We start from the raw sequence: 19,189 nt of genomic DNA, 5'->3' as shown, positions 1-19,189 counted from the left end.
GCCAGATAGAACAATTGACTGTGGACAGAAAGAAAATAGACTGAGGCTAGCTCTGTGTACGTTTGTGAGGAGTAGTGGCACAGAACTGTACTAAGAAGCAGTGAAGACCGAGGAGTTGGACCACAGATATACACTGAGTAAACAAAATATTAAGAACACCTGCTCTTTCCATGACATAGACTGACCAGGTGAAAGCTATGATCCCTTATTGATGTCACTTGTGTAGATGAAGGGGATGATTTTTAAGCCTTGAGACAACTGAGACATGGATTGTGTATGTGTGCCATTCAGAGGATGACTGCCTTTGAACGGGGACTGGTAGTAGGTGCCAGGCACACCGGTTTATGACAAGAATTACAACGCTCCCGGGTTAACAGTTTCCCGTGTGTATCAAGAATGGTCCACCACCCAACTCAATATGAGGAAGGTGTTGGGTATACTCAGTGTAGAACCCTGGTACATTTAACCTGCTATAGTGTCTATGATTAAGACGGGGAGAGTGAGGAGACGGAAGCCTAGAGGTCTAGAGGCCGGGTAACACCTGCTCCGGCCTGAACTCCCACCCCCTCTGAACCCCAGTCACCCCCACCCCCGCCCTAACCACCAAGTCAAACAGTGACTGACATGGAGGGATCAGACACAGAGACTTACTAATGCGCACACACTCCATTCTGTAGACTCTGTGTGTGTGTGTCTGACACGGAGTTGAGATCAGGTTCTTCTCAACATCTCCAGCTGGGATAATGCACCTGACATCCCAACAGACCAGTGGATATCACACTCACACGACACGCACACACACACAAACACAGGCACACAATGTCTGGTATAGAGTGCAGACGGCATTGTGAAGCAGTCTTGTCGCTGGTAGTATTAGTTTGTGTGTGGGGAAAGAGAGAGTGAGAGGAGCGGTAAAGAGATTTGTAGTCCTCCACTGAACTGGAGCAGCACAGAGGACTGATGAGATGTCAGAGGAAGAGAGGAGGATACAAGTGTGAGGAGTGTTCCCTCTCTTCCTTTCCATCTCTCTCTCTGGGTGGGTTTCGCCATCTCTTCGTCTGCCAGGTGCGTTGTCGCCAGGGAGACAAGATAACTGCGGCTCCGTCGCTGAAGAACAGTCGTCCTTCTGATGTCACTTACATAGAAATACACAACACAGAGACTACACAATAGGGAGTCTCTTTCACATTTAACATTGAAAGGAGTAATAAGCACACACACTCTCTTTCACATTTAATACTGAGAGACACATTCAACGACAACAAGGTCAATTCCGGTATCATTCTTTAATTTCCTCTGTCAGAAGTGATTGTGACACGGTTGGGATGAAAACAAAACAAGCAGATGCATTATTAACACACTGGAACACACACAACGCTCAGACACAACGGTGTGTGTGCAGGACAGTGCACAGGGATACAGTAGGGTGAAGCCTGGTGGATAGAAGTCATGTGATCATGAAGGTTTATATAGTGGATAGAGGGATACAGTAGGGTGAAGCCTGGTGGATAGAAGTCATGTGATCATGTAGGTTTATATAGTGGATAGAGGGATACAGTAGGGTGAAGCCTGGTGGATAGAAGTCATGTGATCATGAAGGTTTATATAGTGGATAGAGGGATACAGTAGGGTGAAGCCTGGTGGATAGAAGTCATGTGATCATGAAGGTTTATATAGTGGATAGAGGGATACAGTAGGGTGAAGCCTGGTGGATAGAAGTCATGTGATCATGTAGGTTTATATAGTGGATAGAGGGATACAGTAGGGTGAAGCCTGGTGGATAGAAGTCATGTGATCATGTAGGTTTATATAGTGGATAGAGGGATACAGTAGGGTGAAGCCTGGTGGATAGAAGTCATGTGATCATGAAGGTTTATATAGTGGATAGAGGGATACAGTAGGGTGAAGCCTGGTGGATAGAAGTCATGTGATCATGTAGGTTTATATAGTGGATAGAGGGATATAGTAGGGTGAAGCCTGGTGGATAGAAGTCATGTGATCATGTAGGTTTATATAGTGGATAGAGGGATACAGTAGGGTGAAGCCTGGCGGATAGAAGTCATGTGATCATGTAGGTTTATGATAGAGGGTGTGGTGATGGGGCGGACTACTGGCTTTGTAAGAGGGGTGAGCTGGTTGGGTGGTGGTGCGTGTTGGTAATGATAGTGGTTCAGTCCGTGAGGATATCTTCAGCGCTGGGCCTGCATTGGTTCTGGTGGACTCCGCCTAGGCTTAAACTCTCCGCCACTGCATGTATTCATGCGTCTCCAACATGGCGGACAGTTGCACTTCTCCTACTGCTGCTGTGTCATGGAGCTACTGCGCTGTACTCTTTAGGAAGTGCTACCGTTGTCCTCCTCCCTCGTGGTAGTAGAGATAGACATGCAGTGGAGTGGGGTGGGGGAGAAGGGGTGTAGGTACTGTAGGTGGGATCTTACAAAGGAGTAAAGGGTTTGGGGGTCAGTGGGGGTGTTGGGCTAAGGGGTGTCCATCTCTCTCTCAGGGTTGTCTGTTTGTCTTGTGTTCCTGGTTCAGGTCAGGTTGCGGTTCTGTTTCTACCTCGACTCGGGGTTGCGATCTCTTAGCCCCCAGTCCTCAACTTGTTCTGGAACAACAGGATAAAAAAAGAGAGAATGTGAGAGAGGGGATGAGGGAGGTAGAGAGGGAAAGAGGGGATTTCATATTAGCGATAACTCTTGCCACAAATCCCCAACACATCACGCTCCCTGTCAATCCCCAACACATCACCCTCCCTGTCAATCCCCAACACATCACCCTCCAACACATCACCCTCCCTGTCAATCCCCAACACATCACCCTCCCTGTCAATCCCCAACACATCACCCTCCCTGTCAATCCCCAACACATCACCCTCCAACACATCACCCTCCCTGTCAATCCCCAACACATCACCCTCCCTGTCAATCCCCAACACATCACCCTCCCTGTCAAACCCCAACACATCACCCTCCATGTCAATCCCCAACACATCACCCTCCCTGTCAATCCCAACACATCACCCTCCCTGTCAATCCCAACACATCACCCTCCCTGTCAATCCCCAACACATCACCCTCCCTGTCAATCCCCAACACATCACCCTCCCTGTCAATCCCCAACACATCACCCTCCCTGTCAATCCCCAACACATCACCCTCCCTGTCAATCCCCAACACATCACCCTCCCTGTCAATCCCCAACACATCACCCTCCCTGTCAATCCCCAACACATCACCCTCCCTGTCAATCCCCAACACATCACCCTCCCTGTCAATCCCCAACACATCACCCTCCCTGTCAATCCCCAACACATCACCCTCCCTGTCAATCCCCAACACATCACCCTCCCTGTCAATCCCCAACACATCACCCTCCCTGTCAATCCCCAACACATCACCCTCCCTGTCAATCCCCAACACATCACCCTCCAACACATCACCCTCCAACACATCACCCTCCAACACATCACCCTCCAATACATCACCCTCCAATACATCACCCTCCAATACATCACCCTCCAATACATCACCCTCCAATACATCACCCTCCCTGTCAATCCCCAACACATCACCCTCCCTGTCAATCCCCAACACATCACCCTCCAACACATCACCCCCCAACACATCACCCTCCAACACATCACCCTCCAACACATCACCCTCCAACACATCACCCTCCAACACATCACCCTCCCTGTCAATCCCCATTTCATACAGGCTATAGCATTTGATGCCTCACAATGAAACATTCCAGGAGAAGTGTGGTGAGAACAATTAGAGGAGATGGGGAGGGGAGAGGAAACCAATGTCGGGGGAGGGGAACACAGAAAAGTGGCCCCAAAAATGTTTTACTTTAAAGAGGGAGAACAAAGGAGAAAAACACAAATCGACTGAATAAAGATGGGGGAGAGAGAGGGAGGGGCAGTAGATAGATTTTTGTGTTCTAGATTAGATTCATCCATGTCGGTGCCTCCCTATAGCTGTCCAACACCAAGCGGATCAATTCATTCTACACACTAGACTACACTCTATACTACCATGACACCAGTCATTACAGATGAACAACATTTACTCTGTCCAACCTAACAGGCAACAACAAGCAATGAGGGCTCCAACAAGTCACATTTCTGAAGGCTGGGGCCTAATATAATGCTGTGATGTGACAGAACGGAGGTAGCCGATCTGAATAGATATGGTCAGAGAGCATGCTAACTGGTTTACAGCAGGATCACGTCAAACATAGAACAAGCTGTTTTAAACCCTGTTTAAACTCTGTGCAAAGACAGTCAACAAGGAAGATGTATTTGAAATTTTTACATCCCAAAAAAGCTATAGCAGCTAGTAAGACCTCAGATCCAAGATGACTGGGGGAGGCAGCAAGGCAAGAAGTGGGCATGCGGCAAGAATATGCAATGAAGAGAGAGAGAGCGAGAGAGATCGGCCCCCGTGATAAACGTTCTATTCATGGGCCTCTCAAAAGAGAGTCTTCTTCCTCTTTATCTGTCCTTCCAGTCGCTCTATTCCCCCTCTTTCTATATAATAACCCCAGTCAGTCGCTATCTGGACCCGTTTAGCATTGTGTGTATTATAAAGTGACAGGGAGTGTGTGTGTGTGTGTGTGTGTGTGTGTGCGCGTGCGTGCAAGAGAGGCCATCAAGATCTAAATATTATCGCGGGCCGATGATAAGGAATACTAGTAATTATCAGTCACAAAGGCCTGTCTGATGACAACCCTATAGTCTTTCCCCTCTCTTGGACCAGTCAATATTCAGACTGATATTATGTCATGTCATGTTATTATGTGTTCAATGGTGATGGAGTGGACAATCCTATCTGGGGGTAATTCATTACGGGCCTGTTTAGTGGTTTAGTGGGCCGTTTGAAGCTTGAAGGGTGCTGGGGTTTTGTGTGGAGTGTGGAGTGTATCAGGGCTTGTGGAGGGTAAGTTTGTCTTTTATAGCTAAACTGGGGCTCCTTCTCAATTCATCATCTTCCGTCGATTAACCTACTCCCTCTCCTTGCCTCCTTCCCAAAACACGTTGGAGAAGGTCAGAGGGGAGGGACATTGGGCTTTCTCCTTCAAGATTGAGAAGGATGCAAGGAATCACAGAAAGATGAATTGAGACACAGCTAAGAGTAGGAGTGAAGGTTGAGAGGCAGAGATTTGACCCCATCTAGGTCTTATCTGGTGCTTGATAAATTTGACCTTTTGACCCCTCCACATAGCTTCCTGCTCGGTTACTGTGTAGCTACTCTACCGCATCTGCTATAATAATAATAATAATAATAATAATAATAATAATAATAAACCATTACGACCCCGCTTTCATTACTTGTATTACCTCTTCCCTATTCTATTTACTAGGTTATATTGTCCCTCTGCAGTGGGCTGTATCACCTCTTCTCCTATTCTTTTAACTAGGTTATATTGTCCCTCTGCAGTGGGTCACTAGCTGTAGAGCTCTATCAGGGCTCTGTTTTATCTCTCACCTGATGATTGTAACAGCTTTCTTACACAGATAACACTCTCTACTACGAGTGTATTTGGATTTCGGGAACCTGATCAACTCTGTGGATTACCATAATATTCCAGGCTGATTTCCACATTTACAAGATCAGAGCAGTGAATGTGTGCGGCAAGGAACACACAGCCTTGTGGGATTCCAAAGAGGCTACAGGTAGGTAGCACTCGTACAAATGAATAATACATAGTGTTATTTACATGATGTATAGCTTAAAACCTAGCCGCACCCAGCAGCCCTAGACGTATTACTAATACCCGGGGGAGAGCGGCGGAACACAGTTCTCTAGAAACTGTCAAATTGTAAAAGAAAAAATCTAATAGAAAACCTATCTGAATATAAATTGGGTTTTGTCTGACTCCACTACTGTATATTGAAAAGTGCCAGAGGAGAGAGTGTGTGTGTGTTTACGTCTATCCTTGTGTGTTTTGTGTGTGTGTGTGTGTTTTGTGTGTGTTTTGTGTGTGTGTGCCTTTAATATCAACGTTGAGACAATACCATTTCCATATTACTAAAACACGTCCACTTTCCAATGACTTGAGAGAAATAAAGAAGAACGAGAGGACAATGGTCGTCTGGCCTGGTCGTCTGGCCTGGTCGTCTGGCCTGGTCGTCTGGCCTGGTCGTCTGGCCTGGTCGTCTGGCCTGGTCGTCTGGCCTGGTCGTCTGGCCTGGTCGTCTGGCCTGGTCGTCTGGCCTGGTCGTCTGGCCTGGTCGTCTGGCCTGGTCGTCTGGCCTGGTCTGACCTGGTCGTCTGGCCTGGTCGTCTGGCCTGGTCGTCTGACCTGGTCGTCTGACCTGGTCGTCTGACCTGGACCTTATTAAATTAAACACACACTTAAGCAGTGAAGGAAACCAGCCAGCGTCAGCAGGTATTATGGAAATAGACCTTTCCTCTGAACCTATAGTTTAGAGTGAGTTTTATGCAAGCGAGAAACACTATGGTCTCAAACGCAGGGGCAGCCAAGAGTGTTTGTTAGTGTTTGTTAGTGTGTGTGTGTGTGTGTGTGTGTGTGTGTGTGTGTGTGACCAGTCGAGCTATGCGAGTGTGTGTTTATTGACAGTGCTTTAAGATGTACATTTTTCAATGAGAGGGGTGAAGAGAGAAAGACGTGTATGTTTGGCCGGCAACAACCATTAAGTCATGTAGGAAGGAAATGAACTGTTCTAGTGGTAATACACACAGTTACCTAAGTACATCTGGGGTTTGATGAAGCTACATGTCTAGACAACACTGAGCTACTCTACTAGGAGAGACAGATCCTGGAACAGTACAACTTACTTTCTAATGTCTGTAGCGGTTGCCCATAGCTACTCTACTGGGAGAGACAGATCCTGGAACAGTACAACTTACTTTCTAATGTCTGTAGCGGTTGCCCATAGCGGGGCAAGATCATTATTGCCATTCTTTTCAGACAACAAAATCATGCAGCAATATGGGAATAAACAGAAGTTTTCATTAGATGTAGAACTCATTCATGTTTCACTTTTGAGACAGTAGAGATTTGTAAACAAAACAACATGTCTTATAAATTACAGTAGATGGGGATAGACACCAACAAAAGTTATTCATACGTATCCCAAGGTACGTACACACACACACACACACACACACACACACACCCTCCCCGTGGGCCCACCTGTTTAGCTTGGTTAACACACTGCAGGTAGCGGGAGGCGATGGTGGAGCAGAGCAGCGTCTTCCCACTGTGTTCCTGGTAGCACTTCAGGATCTGCCCCTGCAGATCAGCACACACTGGACTCGCCTCAAACCGCCTGGAGGAGAGAGACTTTACTATTTACAATCAATATCATACACTACACACATTAAAAACAATCACATCAGCCCTCACATACACACCTGCAAAACAAGCAATTACTAACATTCCCCATTTACTGACAGGAGGAGAGAGAAGAGAGCGAGAGACACACAAAAACATGAAATTGTCCTCCTCATTCTGCCCATTCCCCATCCCACAGCAGTGGTTCATCTGGGATCAGTCAGACTGTAGAAGAGATGGGGCCAAAGGTTGATCCAGCCAATGGAAGCAACCGTCAGCGCAACAGTGACGGGCATGCCAATCCATTCATTAGAGGCTCCCCACGTCAATGGAAGGGCCAGAGGACGTGTGAATATTGGCAAGCCGTGCTATTCTGTCACCAGGAGAAAGGTTCTATACCTGTCCCTCTGGAAACAGGAGATCTATCCAGGGTTTATTTTCTATGGACAATTGTGTTCTCTTTTCTCCTCAGAAAACACACTGGCCAATCAAAGTCTAATACGGACACACCCAGAAAATAAAACAGAGGAGAAAAAAAAGGATATAGAAAATGAACAACAATAAAAAGTTGTTGTACTGCGATAGGAAACCCCTCGTCATAGTGATGAAGATGATGATGACTCTTGTGGGTTTAATGACGACAGAACTGAGTATTGAATCAGTATTGATTGATAGAGCCTGCATGATTATAGGTTTCTGACTGTATTGACACACCCTCTCCTATAGCTAGCTGTCCCATTGGTCGTGCTAAGTGGACATTTTTTGACTGATGATTGATTATTGTACTGCACTGTTAAAGGGAACTGGCACAGACACATTTTCACCGCACCTTTTATACCTGTAAACCGTGTACTTGACAAATAAACATTTATTTGAGGAATACAGCACCCAAAGGGCTAGTCCTTACTTCTGACACCAAATAGCCATTGACACCGCGGCAACAGCTACTGACACCGCGGCAACAGCTACTGACACCGCGGCAACAGCTACTGACACTGAGGTGTCAGTGTATCAAACATCACAACTGCGCTAATGCTAACCAAAACTGTCTGCATAGTTCAGTACTGTGGAGCCACCAAATTGTTCCACTTTCGTGCTAGCTGTACATCGCAATGCTTATCTTATGCTAAAGGATATCTTCAGTCCAGAAATGGTCTTTCATCACCACTGCAATGCCATATGGGTCCCAAAGCTTTAGGGCCTTTTCGCTAACCTCAGCAGCAAGGACTATCAACTGCACCAATGATCTCATGCTAACAGCTAGCAGGATCTGTCTCTTGACAGTTAGCACACCCCATAAACCACCCATACTTAAAAAGATACACCTGCACATGTTAGGGCCATTATGCTAATGTTGGCATCATCCTTTAGCAGTTAGCACACAGAAGTGCTGATTTCACCTGTCAGCACCTTTCTGATCCTTGGAGAGGCATTAGGGGCACAGCTGAGCCCCTCCAGTTCCAATCAGGTGTTGGATTTACTGTCTGTAGTGAGAATTCACACTCCTGTAGTGAGAATTCACCCTCCTGTAGTGAGAATTCACCCTCCTGTAGTGAGAATTCACCCTCCTGTTGGGTTTGAAAGGACACAACGGCCACATGGTTCATTACCCAGGGTGCAATGCAGGGGGGCTGGATGCATGGGACTTCTGAGTATGGCCGCCAACACATGGCCACAGTATTATGGCCAAAGGGATGTCAGTCAATAATCCATCCTCCTCACATTTCTTGTCACCAGACGCCACTGCATTTAACAGCATGTAGGCGAGTAAGGCACCTATTGATACAAAGCAGCAAGTACCGGATGATCAGAAATAAATTCCTAACATTGTTAACCTTCCATTTAATGTATATTTCTGATGATACTGTAGGTTGTCACTATTCCTCACATTTGAACAGCGATCGAACATAACGCGCCATCTCATATACATAGAAGCTCTTCAAGCACCAAGAGAATCCACTCATTGCCTTCGGAGTGACATGCCCATTTCTCTAAGCGGTGAAGGATGACAGTGTGTCTCACACACACACAGACAGCAGAATTCTTCTCCTGCTGCTCCTATAACGTAGCATTCATTCCACTGCCTTTGGGCATCTTCAGGGACCAGGCAGCCACGTACACCCGCTAATTATTTTCTTAAGCGTTTGCGTTAATGCCAGGTGCAGCCTGCTGATACAACACAACTGTTTGTTTCTCTTAGAAGCCATTACAGATGACAGAGAGAGAGAGACCTTGAAGAGCAACTGGGAGATAAACCTCTGTTTTCTCGTTCCTTCCTTCTCTTTCCCTACTCCATAGAGAGACCCGAGACATTGTTTAGTTAATCAGGACAATAACACTGTCACACACACACTCTGGCTCACGCAGGGTCATTCATCATCCATCATTAAGATTAATATTAACTCATTCTCACAGCCACTGGTAGAGGAGAGAAGAGAAAGAGACCGAGAAAGAGAATTTCTGCCTTCTCAATATTACATTAGGCTCTCCCTCATCAGTTACTATCACCTGTAATACAGTCGGCCTGTGTGCTACATAGCCACAGCACAGCAACTGTATCTTCCCAATACAACCTCAGAGAAAGGTTTTGTAGTTTTGTTAGTACAGTAGTCAAGGGGAAGGTACTGTAGCACCACATAGTGAATACCATTCCTATGGAACTGTCTATGATATTCACTGCTCAAAAAATAAATGGAACACTTAAACAACACAATGTAACTCCAAGTCAATCACACTTCTGTGAAATCAAACTGTCCACTTAGGAAGCAACACTGATTGACAATAAATTTCACATGCTGTTGTGCAAATGGAATAGACAACAGGTGGAAATTATAGGCAATTAGCAAGACACCCCCAATAAATGAGTGGTTCTGAAGGTGGGGACCACAGACCACTTCTCAGTTCCTATGCTTCCTGGCTGATGTTTTGGTCACTTTTGAATGCTGGCGGTGCTTTCACTCTAGTGGTAGCATGAGACGGAGTCTACAACCCACACAAGTGGCTCAGGTAGTGCAGCTCATCCAGGATGGCACACCAATGCGAGCTGTGGCAAGAAGGTTTGCTGTGTCTGTCAGCGTAGTGTCCAGAGCATGGAGGCGCTACCAGGAGACAGGCCAGTACATCAGGAGATGTGGAGGAGGCCGTAGGAGGGCAACAACCCAGCAGCAGGACCGCTACCTCCGCCTTTGTGCAAGGAGGAGCAGGAGGAGCACTGCCAGAGCCCTGCAAAATGACCTCCAGCAGGCCACAAATGTGCATGTGTCTGCTCAAACGGTCAGAAACAGACTCCATGAGGGTGGTGTGAGGGCCCGACGTCCACAGGTGGGGGGTTGTGCTTACAGCCCAACACCGTGCAGGACGTTTGGCATTTGCCAGAGAACACCAAGATTGGCAAATTCGCCACTGGCGCCCTGTGCTCTTCACAGATGAAAGCAGGTTCACACTGAGCACATGTGACAGACGTGACAGAGTCTGGAGACGCCGTGGAGAACGTTCTGCTGCCTGCAACATCCTCCAGCATGACCGGTTTGGCGGTGGGTCAGTCATGGTGTGGGGTGGCATTTCTTTGGGGGGGCCGCACAGCCCTCCATGTGCTCGCCAGAGGTAGCCTGACTGCCATTAGGTACCGAGATGAGATCCCCAGACCCCTTGTGAGACCATATGCTGGTGCGGTTGGCCCTGGGTTCCTCCTAATGCAAGACAATGCTAGACCTCTGGAGTGTGTCAGCAGTTCCTGCAAGAGGAAGGCATTGATGCGATGGACTGGCTCGCCCGTTCACCAGACCTGAATCCAATTGAGCACATCTGGGACATCATGTCTCGCTCCATCCACCAACGCCACGTTGCACCACAGACTGTCCAGGAGTTGGCGGATGCTTTAGTCCAGGTCTGGGAGGAGATCCCTCAGGAGACCATCCGCCACCTCATCAGGAGCATGCCCAGGCGTTGTAGGGAGGTCATACAGGCACGTGGAGGCCACACACACTACTGAGCCTCATTTTGACTTGTTTTAAGGACATTACATCAAAGTTGGATCAGCCTGTAGTGTGGTTTTCCACTTTAATTTTGAGTGTGACTCCAAATCCGACCTCCATGGGTTGATAAATTGGATTTCCATTGATTAGTTTTGTGTGATTTTGTTGTCAGCACATTCAACTATGTAAAGAAAAAAGTATTTAATAAGATTATTTCATTCATTCAGATCTAGGATGTGTTATTTTAGTGTTTCCTTTATTTTTTTGAGCAGTGTATTTACATGTAGTCAGAAACAGCAGTGATTCATCCTGTTCCCATGAAACCTAAACACTGGGGCATCCGTAAACATCCCCCCCTCTCTCTCTCCACCCCTCTATCGATTTCTCGACCCCACAGGAATCAAAAGCACAAAAATGTTCAATGCTGTGACCTTTGAGGAGGAAACAGTTGGTTGTGGTCTAAGATCAGACTTGTAGCTAATATGTTCTGACGTAATGGGTCAGAAATCTGACGGGGACCATGGTTCATATTTGTTTTACAATGCTCTTTGTTCAGGGTTGGGAAGAGACCGAATGGCTCCTCTGACCTGTCAGTCATATAGATTTGTATGATCTCTGCCTCTCGGTTTATCTCCCTCTCGGTTTCTCTCTCCCTTTCCGTTTTTCTCTCTTTGTCTCGCAGTTTCTATCCCTCTTTCTCCCTCTCTTCCCCTTCTCTAACACAGACAACCAGATGATTCAGTCGCAGGTCAAATCCATCCGCTGTCAATCAAAAATCCCCTCTCACTGCATGGCCATCCCACCCCCCTCCGAGGCGCCTGGGATATTTAATAAAACTTCAGAGAGGGAGAGATTGAAACAAATGGAGACGTGTAGCTGAGCGGGGTGAGAGAGGGAGGTGTGTGTACTGTACCTACGGAGTGGGGGGACAATACATCTCTGCTTATATAGGAGGCCATCAGTAAAGGTCTCCATGCCAACATAGCTCTATTGATACGAGATAAGTTTCCCTCCATCCTCCTCTCTCTCCTTTCCTCCCTCTCTCCCTCTCTCCCCCCTTGATCCATAGATAGAGCAGGAGAGAGGGGACGCTTAGGGTTTGTTTCATATAGCTACAGTATGGTTTATACACCACAGCCACATAAATCAAGCTGGAGAGGGGAGACATATGACAGACCGCAGGGAGCCGCATTGAGATGAGATGCTTTATCAGAGACGGGGAGAAAGAGAGAGAGGGGTGGGCAAGAGAGAGGCTGAAGAATATGAACATGTAAAAAGCGAAAGCACACAGGAGAGGGTGGTCGGAGAGGAGGGGGCAGGGGAGAGAGATACACAAAATAAAGCCAGTAGAAGATAAAGCATGGGAAAGAGGGTGAAGGAGGAGGGAGATAAAAAAGGATAATGAAGCACGTAGGTTTGAGGGATGAACAGAAAGGTGAAGGAAAAGAGAAAACAAAAAAGAGGAGGAAGAGGGGAATTGATTCTATACTAAGCAACTAGTTGGTTAGCTATGCTGTGTTACTTCTAGAAACAGACCAACTAGATATGTCCCTCTATAGGGCGTAGAAACAAACAGTTAGCTCATAGAAAACCATCCTTTCGTCTCTCCTTCCCCTACACCAGTCAGCTCATTGAAAAAGCATAGCTATTCCACTGTACTATGAGTACGGTAGTCTCTCTAGCCAGACAAAAACGATCTTAACCAAATCGTACTAATGTATTGTATAAATATGCATGGACAGCAGTAATAGCAAATCATTGCTTCATTTTTTCAAGAAAATAAAACAGAGGCATACTGATATCTAAGTGACTTTCTCACTGTACAGTATTTTGTCACACATATAGGAGCAATACGTCTCCATCCATTTATCCAAAACCATATGTTGACCATAAACTGACACCCACAGTAGGATCTATCTTCCCTACATCCATGAGTATGGATTACAAGGCCCAGATTGAGTTCTCAAAAGGCACAAGGTCCATTTATCATCATTTACAAGCACTTGGGCTATAATAGGGTTAGGAGGTGAAGCTGGGGCCTCTTAAAAAGCCTTCATGTTCTCTCTGGTTAAGACCGGCTCCGTGACAGAGTCAGGCAAATAAATACAAATGATCCATTTAGAGAGAAAAATGACACACTTAACTCTCATCGCTTTTTAAAGAAGACCTGGCTGACCCCCTATGGTGATACCCATCAGGGAGGAGGGGGGGGGGGATAGAAGAGAGATACAAAAAGTAGAGATTGAGAAAGAGTGAGACAACAAAAGGAGAGAAAAATATGAATAAATGAGCACCAGAGAGAAATAAATAAGAGAGTGAGATAATGAGAAGGAACAGAAGAAAGGAGGCCTGGGCCCCCCCACTGACACTCAACCTAGCGGACATCTCCTGAGAGCGCTTGGAATGGAGTTTTGCTGTTTTTACCATTCACTATCACTTCCATACTATGGCTCTACCTTTGTCATCCCTTGCCAACGCACACTAACTAATGTTTGGTATGACAATCAACACGACAGAGAAGGCTGCATTGTAGTTTAGTTCTCTCGACTACTCAGACCACTCATAGCACAGGAAAGGGCTTTATGTCATGTGAATTTCATTCACGCACAGAAGATAAAGTGTCAAAAAATAGAGTTTACGATTGTTCTTACTCTCTCGCTGCTCGGGGGATGGGTTGTTGAGGGAAAACTACAAAAGGTTTTGGGAAAACTGAAACTTAGTCAAGATGTCCAGCCCTGTCCAAACCAGTGAAGATGAAACTGTACAGAACATCAGCAACAAAACAGAACTCTTAACCATGGCATCGAAGAACAACAAAGTAGAACTATTGTATTCCTATGATACATTACTGTTAAAGTAGAACTGTTGTATTCCTAAGATACATTAATGTTAAAGTAGAACTGTTGTATTCCTAAGATACATTACTGTTAAAGTAGAACTATTGTATTCCTATGATACATTACTGTTAAAGTAGAACTATTGTACTCCTAAGAGAATTTACTGTTAAAACATCATTTGTAGTCCACACAGAGATCTACAGATTTTATGATGTGCCACAGTCTGCCCAACAGTCCTTTTACAATGTGTTCAAGTCAGTTATTCAGTCACTAAAAGGTGTGTGAGATCAGAGAGCAGAGAGGGAGGCTTTACAGCCAGTACATAAAGGCTTTTAAGTGTGTGTGTGTGTGTGTGTGTGTGTGTGTGTGTGTGTGTGTGTGTGTGTGTGTGTGTGTGTGTGTGTGTGTGTGTGTGTGTGGGGGGGGGGGGGGGGGGGGGGGGGGGGGGGGTAATGGCAGCAGGTTGATGTGCTATCGTCAGGCGGGTCAAGTCTTACCTCAGCGAGACCGCACACACACTTACACACGCTTACACACGCTTACATACACTCCTCTGTGCCTCACAGATAACAGAGCCTTTAAAAACAGACAGGTTAGCTTTCTCTCCACATCACATATATCTGTATTGTTAGGGGTGGCTGGAAGAAGATTCAATAGACTCTCAGGTTTGTTCTGTTCCCATTTCCTCATTTAATGACTATCAAAATGCAGAGTTGTGTTAGGCTTTAATCACCCAGGCCAAAACTCTGCTCTAGGACTGTTTGGCTGTTGAATATGTATTTGGGGATGGAGGGATGGAGGGAGGGATGAGTGTGTCTCTTTCTCCAGCAGGGATGGGAGGAGTAGACGGAGAGGTGAAAGTCGACCTGTTGACCTGACTGCAAGGAGCTGAACATTATAAACAGTATACACATAGCTTTAAATGAAACCCGTTTTACACACACACACACACACACACACACACCTGTCATTCAGCTGTAACCAGCACAGTGCAACATTGTGCCCAGACACTAAGAGCCAGTGTGTTGGTAAAGGTTTCACGTACTGGACCAGACCGTATGACAGTCCATCTGGACCGGACCGTATGACAGTCCATCTGGACCGGACCGTATGACAGTCCATCTGGACCGGACCGTATGACAGTCCATCTGGACCGGACCGTATGACATTCCATCTAGACCGGACTGTATGACATTCCATCTAGACTGGACTGTATGACATTCCATCTAGACTGGACTGTATGACATTCCATCTAGACTGGACTGTATGACATTCCATCTAGACTGGACTGTATGACATTCCATCTAGACTGGACTGTATGACATTCCATCTAGACTGGACTGTATGACATTCCATCTAGACTGGACTGTATGACATTCCATCTAGACTGGACTGTATGACATTCCATCTAGACTGGACTGTATGACATTCCATCTAGACTGGACTGTATGACATTCCATCTAGACTGGACCGTATGACAGTCCATCTAGACTGGACTGTATGACATTCCATCTAGACTGGACCGTATGACATTCCATCTAGACTGGACCGTATGACATTCCATCTAGACTGGACTGTATGACATTCCATCTAGACTGGACCGTATGATAGTCCATCTAGACTGTGTTGGATAAGTGGTTAGAAGGACAGCATACAGAGCAGTTAGGAGAAGACACAGTCCTCTAGGGTACTGATAACTACAGGTAGAGAAGACACAGTCCTCTAGGGCCTTGATAACTACAGGTAGAGAAGACACAGTGCTCTGGGGTATTGATAACTACAGGTAGAGAAGACACAGTCCTCTAGGGTACTGATAACTACAGGTAGAGAAGACACAGTCCTCTAGGGTACTGATAACTACAGGTAGAGAAGACACAGTCCTCTAGGGCCTTGATAACTACAGGTAGAGAAGACACAGTCCTCTAGGATACCGATAACTACAGGTAGAGAAGACACAGTCCTCTAGGGTACTGATAACTACAGGTAGAGAAGACACAGTCCTCTGGGGTACTGATAACTACAGGTAGAGAAGACACAGTCCTCTAGGGTATTGATAACTACAGGCAGAGAAGACACAGTCCTCTAGGGTACTGATAACTACAGGTAGAGAAGACACAGTCCTCTAGGGTACTGATAACTACAGGTAGAGAAGACACAGTCCTCTAGGGCCTTGATAACTACAGGTAGAGAAGACACAGTCCTCTAGGGTATTGATAACTACAGGTAGAGAAGACACAGTCCTCTAGGGTACTGATAACTACAGGTAGAGAAGACACAGTCCTCTGGGGTATTGATAACTACAGGTAGAGAAGACACAGTCCTCTAGGGCCTTGATAACTACAGGTAGAGAAGACACAGTCCTCTAGGGTACTGATAACTACAGGTAGAGAAGACACAGTCCTCTAGGGTACTGATAACTACAGGTAGAGAAGACACAGTCCTCTGGGGTATTGATAACTACAGGTAGAGAAGACACAGTCCTCTAGGGTATTGATAACTACAGGTAGAGAAGACACAGTCCTCTAGGGTATTGATAACTACAGGTAGAGAAGACACAGTCCTCTGGGGTATTGATAACTACAGGTAGAGAAGACACAGTCCTCTAGGGCCTTGATAACTACAGGTAGAGAAGACACAGTCCTCTAGGGTACTGATAACTACAGGTAGAGAAGACACAGTCCTCTAGGGTACTGATAACTACAGGTAGAGAAGACACAGTCCTCCAGGGTACTGATAACTACAGGTAGAGAAGACACAGTCCTCTAGGGCCTTGATAACTACAGGTAGAGAAGACACAGTCCTCTAGGGTACTGATAACTACAGGTAGAGAAGACACAGTCCTCTAGGGTATTGATAACTACAGGTAGAGAAGACACAGTCCTCTGGGGTATTGATAACTACAGGTAGAGAAGACACAGTCCTCTAGGGCCTTGATAACTACAGGTAGAGAAGACACAGTCCTCTAGGGTACTGATAACTACAGGTAGAGAAGACACAGTCCTCTAGGGCCTTGATAACTACAGGTAGAGAAGACACAGTCCTCTAGGGTACTGATAACTACAGGTAGAGAAGACACAGTCCTCTAGGGCCTTGATAACTACAGGTAGAGAAGACACAGTCCTCTAGGGTATTGATAACTACAGGTAGAGAAGACACAGTCCTCTAGGGTACTGATAACTACAGGTAGAGAAGACACAGTCCTCTAGGGCCTTGATAACTACAGGTAGAGAAGACACAGTCCTCTGGGGTATTGATAACTACAGGTAGAGAAGACACAGTCCTCTAGGGTATTGATAACTACAGGTAGAGAAGACACAGTCCTCTAGGGCCTTGATAACTACAGGTAGAGAAGACACAGTCCTCTAGGGCCTTGATAACTACAGGTAGAGAAGACACAGTCCTCTAGGGTACTGATAACTACAGGTAGAGAAGACACAGTCCTCTAGGGTACTGATAACTACAGGTAGAGAAGACACAGTCCTCTAGGGCCTTGATAACTACAGGTAGAGAAGACACAGTCCTCTAGGGCCTTGATAACTACAGGTAGAGAAGACACAGTCCTCTAGGGTACTGATAACTACAGGTAGAGAAGACACAGTCCTCTAGGGCCTTGATAACTACAGGTAGAGAAGACACAGTCCTCTAGGGCCTTGATAACTACAGGTAGAGAAGACACAATCCTCTAGGATACCGATAACTACAGGTAGAGAAGACACAGTCCTCTAGGGTACTGATAACTACAGGTAGAGAAGACACAGTCCTCTAGGGTACTGATAACTACAGGTAGAGAAGACACAGTCCTCTAGGGCCTTGATAACTACAGGTAGAGAAGACACAGTCCTCTAGGGCCTTGATAACTACAGGTAGAGAAGACACAGTCCTCTAGGGTACTGATAACTACAGGTAGAGAAGACACAGTCCTCTAGGGCCTTGATAACTACAGGTAGAGAAGACACAATCCTCTAGGATACAGATAACTACAGGTAGAGAAGACACAGTCCTCTAGGGTACTGATAACTACAGGTAGAGAAGACACAGTCCTCTAGGGTACTGATAACTACAGGTAGAGAAGACACAGTCCTCTAGGGTACTGATAACTACAGGTAGAGAAGACACAGTCCTCTAGGGCCTTGATAACTACAGGTAGAGAAGACACAGTCCTCTAGGGCCTTGATAACTACAGGTAGAGAAGACACAGTCCTCTAGGGTACTGATAACTACAGGTAGAGAAGACACAGTCCTCTAGGGTATTGATAACTACAGGTAGAGAAGACACAGTCCTCTAGGGCCTTGATAACTACAGGTAGAGAAGACACAGTCCTCTAGGATACCGATAACTACAGGTAGAGAAGACATAGTCCTCTAGGGCCTTGATAACTACAGGTAGAGAAGACAGTCCTCTAGGGCCTTGATAACTACAGGTAGAGAAGACACAGTCCTCTAAGGTACTGATAACTACAGGTAGAGAAGACACAGTCCTCTAGGGCCTTGATAACTACAGGTAGAGAAGACACAGTCCTCTAGGGTATTGATAACTACAGGTAGAGAAGACACAGTCCTCTAGGGCCTTGATAACTACAGGTAGAGAAGACACAGTCCTCTAGGGCCTTGATAACTACAGGTAGAGAAGACACAGTCCTCTAGGGCCTTGATAACTACAGGTAGAGAAGACACAGTCCTCTAGGGCCTTGATAACTACAGGTAGAGAAGACACAGTCCTCTAGGGCCTTGATAACTACAGGTAGAGAAGACACAGTCCTCTAGGGTACTGATAACTACAGGTAGAGAAGACACAGTCCTCTGGGGTACTGATAACTACAGGTAGAGAAGACACAGTCCTCTAGGGCCTTGATAACTACAGGTAGAGAAGACACAGTGCTCTGGGGTATTGATAACTACAGGTAGAGAAGACACAGTCCTCTAGGGTACTGATAACTACAGGTAGAGAAGACACAGTCCTCTAGGGTATTGATAACTACAGGTAGAGAAGACACAGTCCTCTGGGGTACTGATAACTACAGGTAGAGAAGACACAGTCCTCTAGGGTACTGATAACTACAGGTAGAGAAGACACAG

At 46.2% G+C, this 19,189-nt stretch overlaps 1 protein-coding gene across 4 annotated transcripts in view; it reads right to left on the bottom strand.

The window, feature by feature from the left end:
- Positions 1–1,267: 1,267 nt before the first annotated feature.
- Positions 1,268–19,189, bottom strand: part of chchd3a (coiled-coil-helix-coiled-coil-helix domain containing 3a) — a 102,642-nt gene continuing 84,720 nt past the window's right edge. For all 4 annotated transcript variants that reach the window (XM_045722272.2, XM_082977792.1, XM_082977793.1 and 1 more), the window contains 2 exons: positions 7,162–7,297; positions 1,268–2,605 (listed from right to left, as the gene is read on the bottom strand). In XM_045722272.2, the coding sequence (XP_045578228.1) occupies positions 2,582–2,605; positions 7,162–7,297 (160 nt within the window). In that variant the 3' untranslated portion in view covers positions 1,268–2,581. The remainder of the gene's footprint in view (positions 2,606–7,161; positions 7,298–19,189) is intronic.

The sequence above is a fragment of the Salmo salar genome, chromosome 07 (assembly GCF_965601325.2).
Source record: "Salmo salar chromosome 07, fSalSal1, whole genome shotgun sequence".
In the NCBI taxonomy this organism is placed as follows: Eukaryota; Metazoa; Chordata; class Actinopteri; order Salmoniformes; family Salmonidae; genus Salmo; species Salmo salar.
This window is presented reverse-complemented; position numbering and strand designations above follow the sequence as displayed.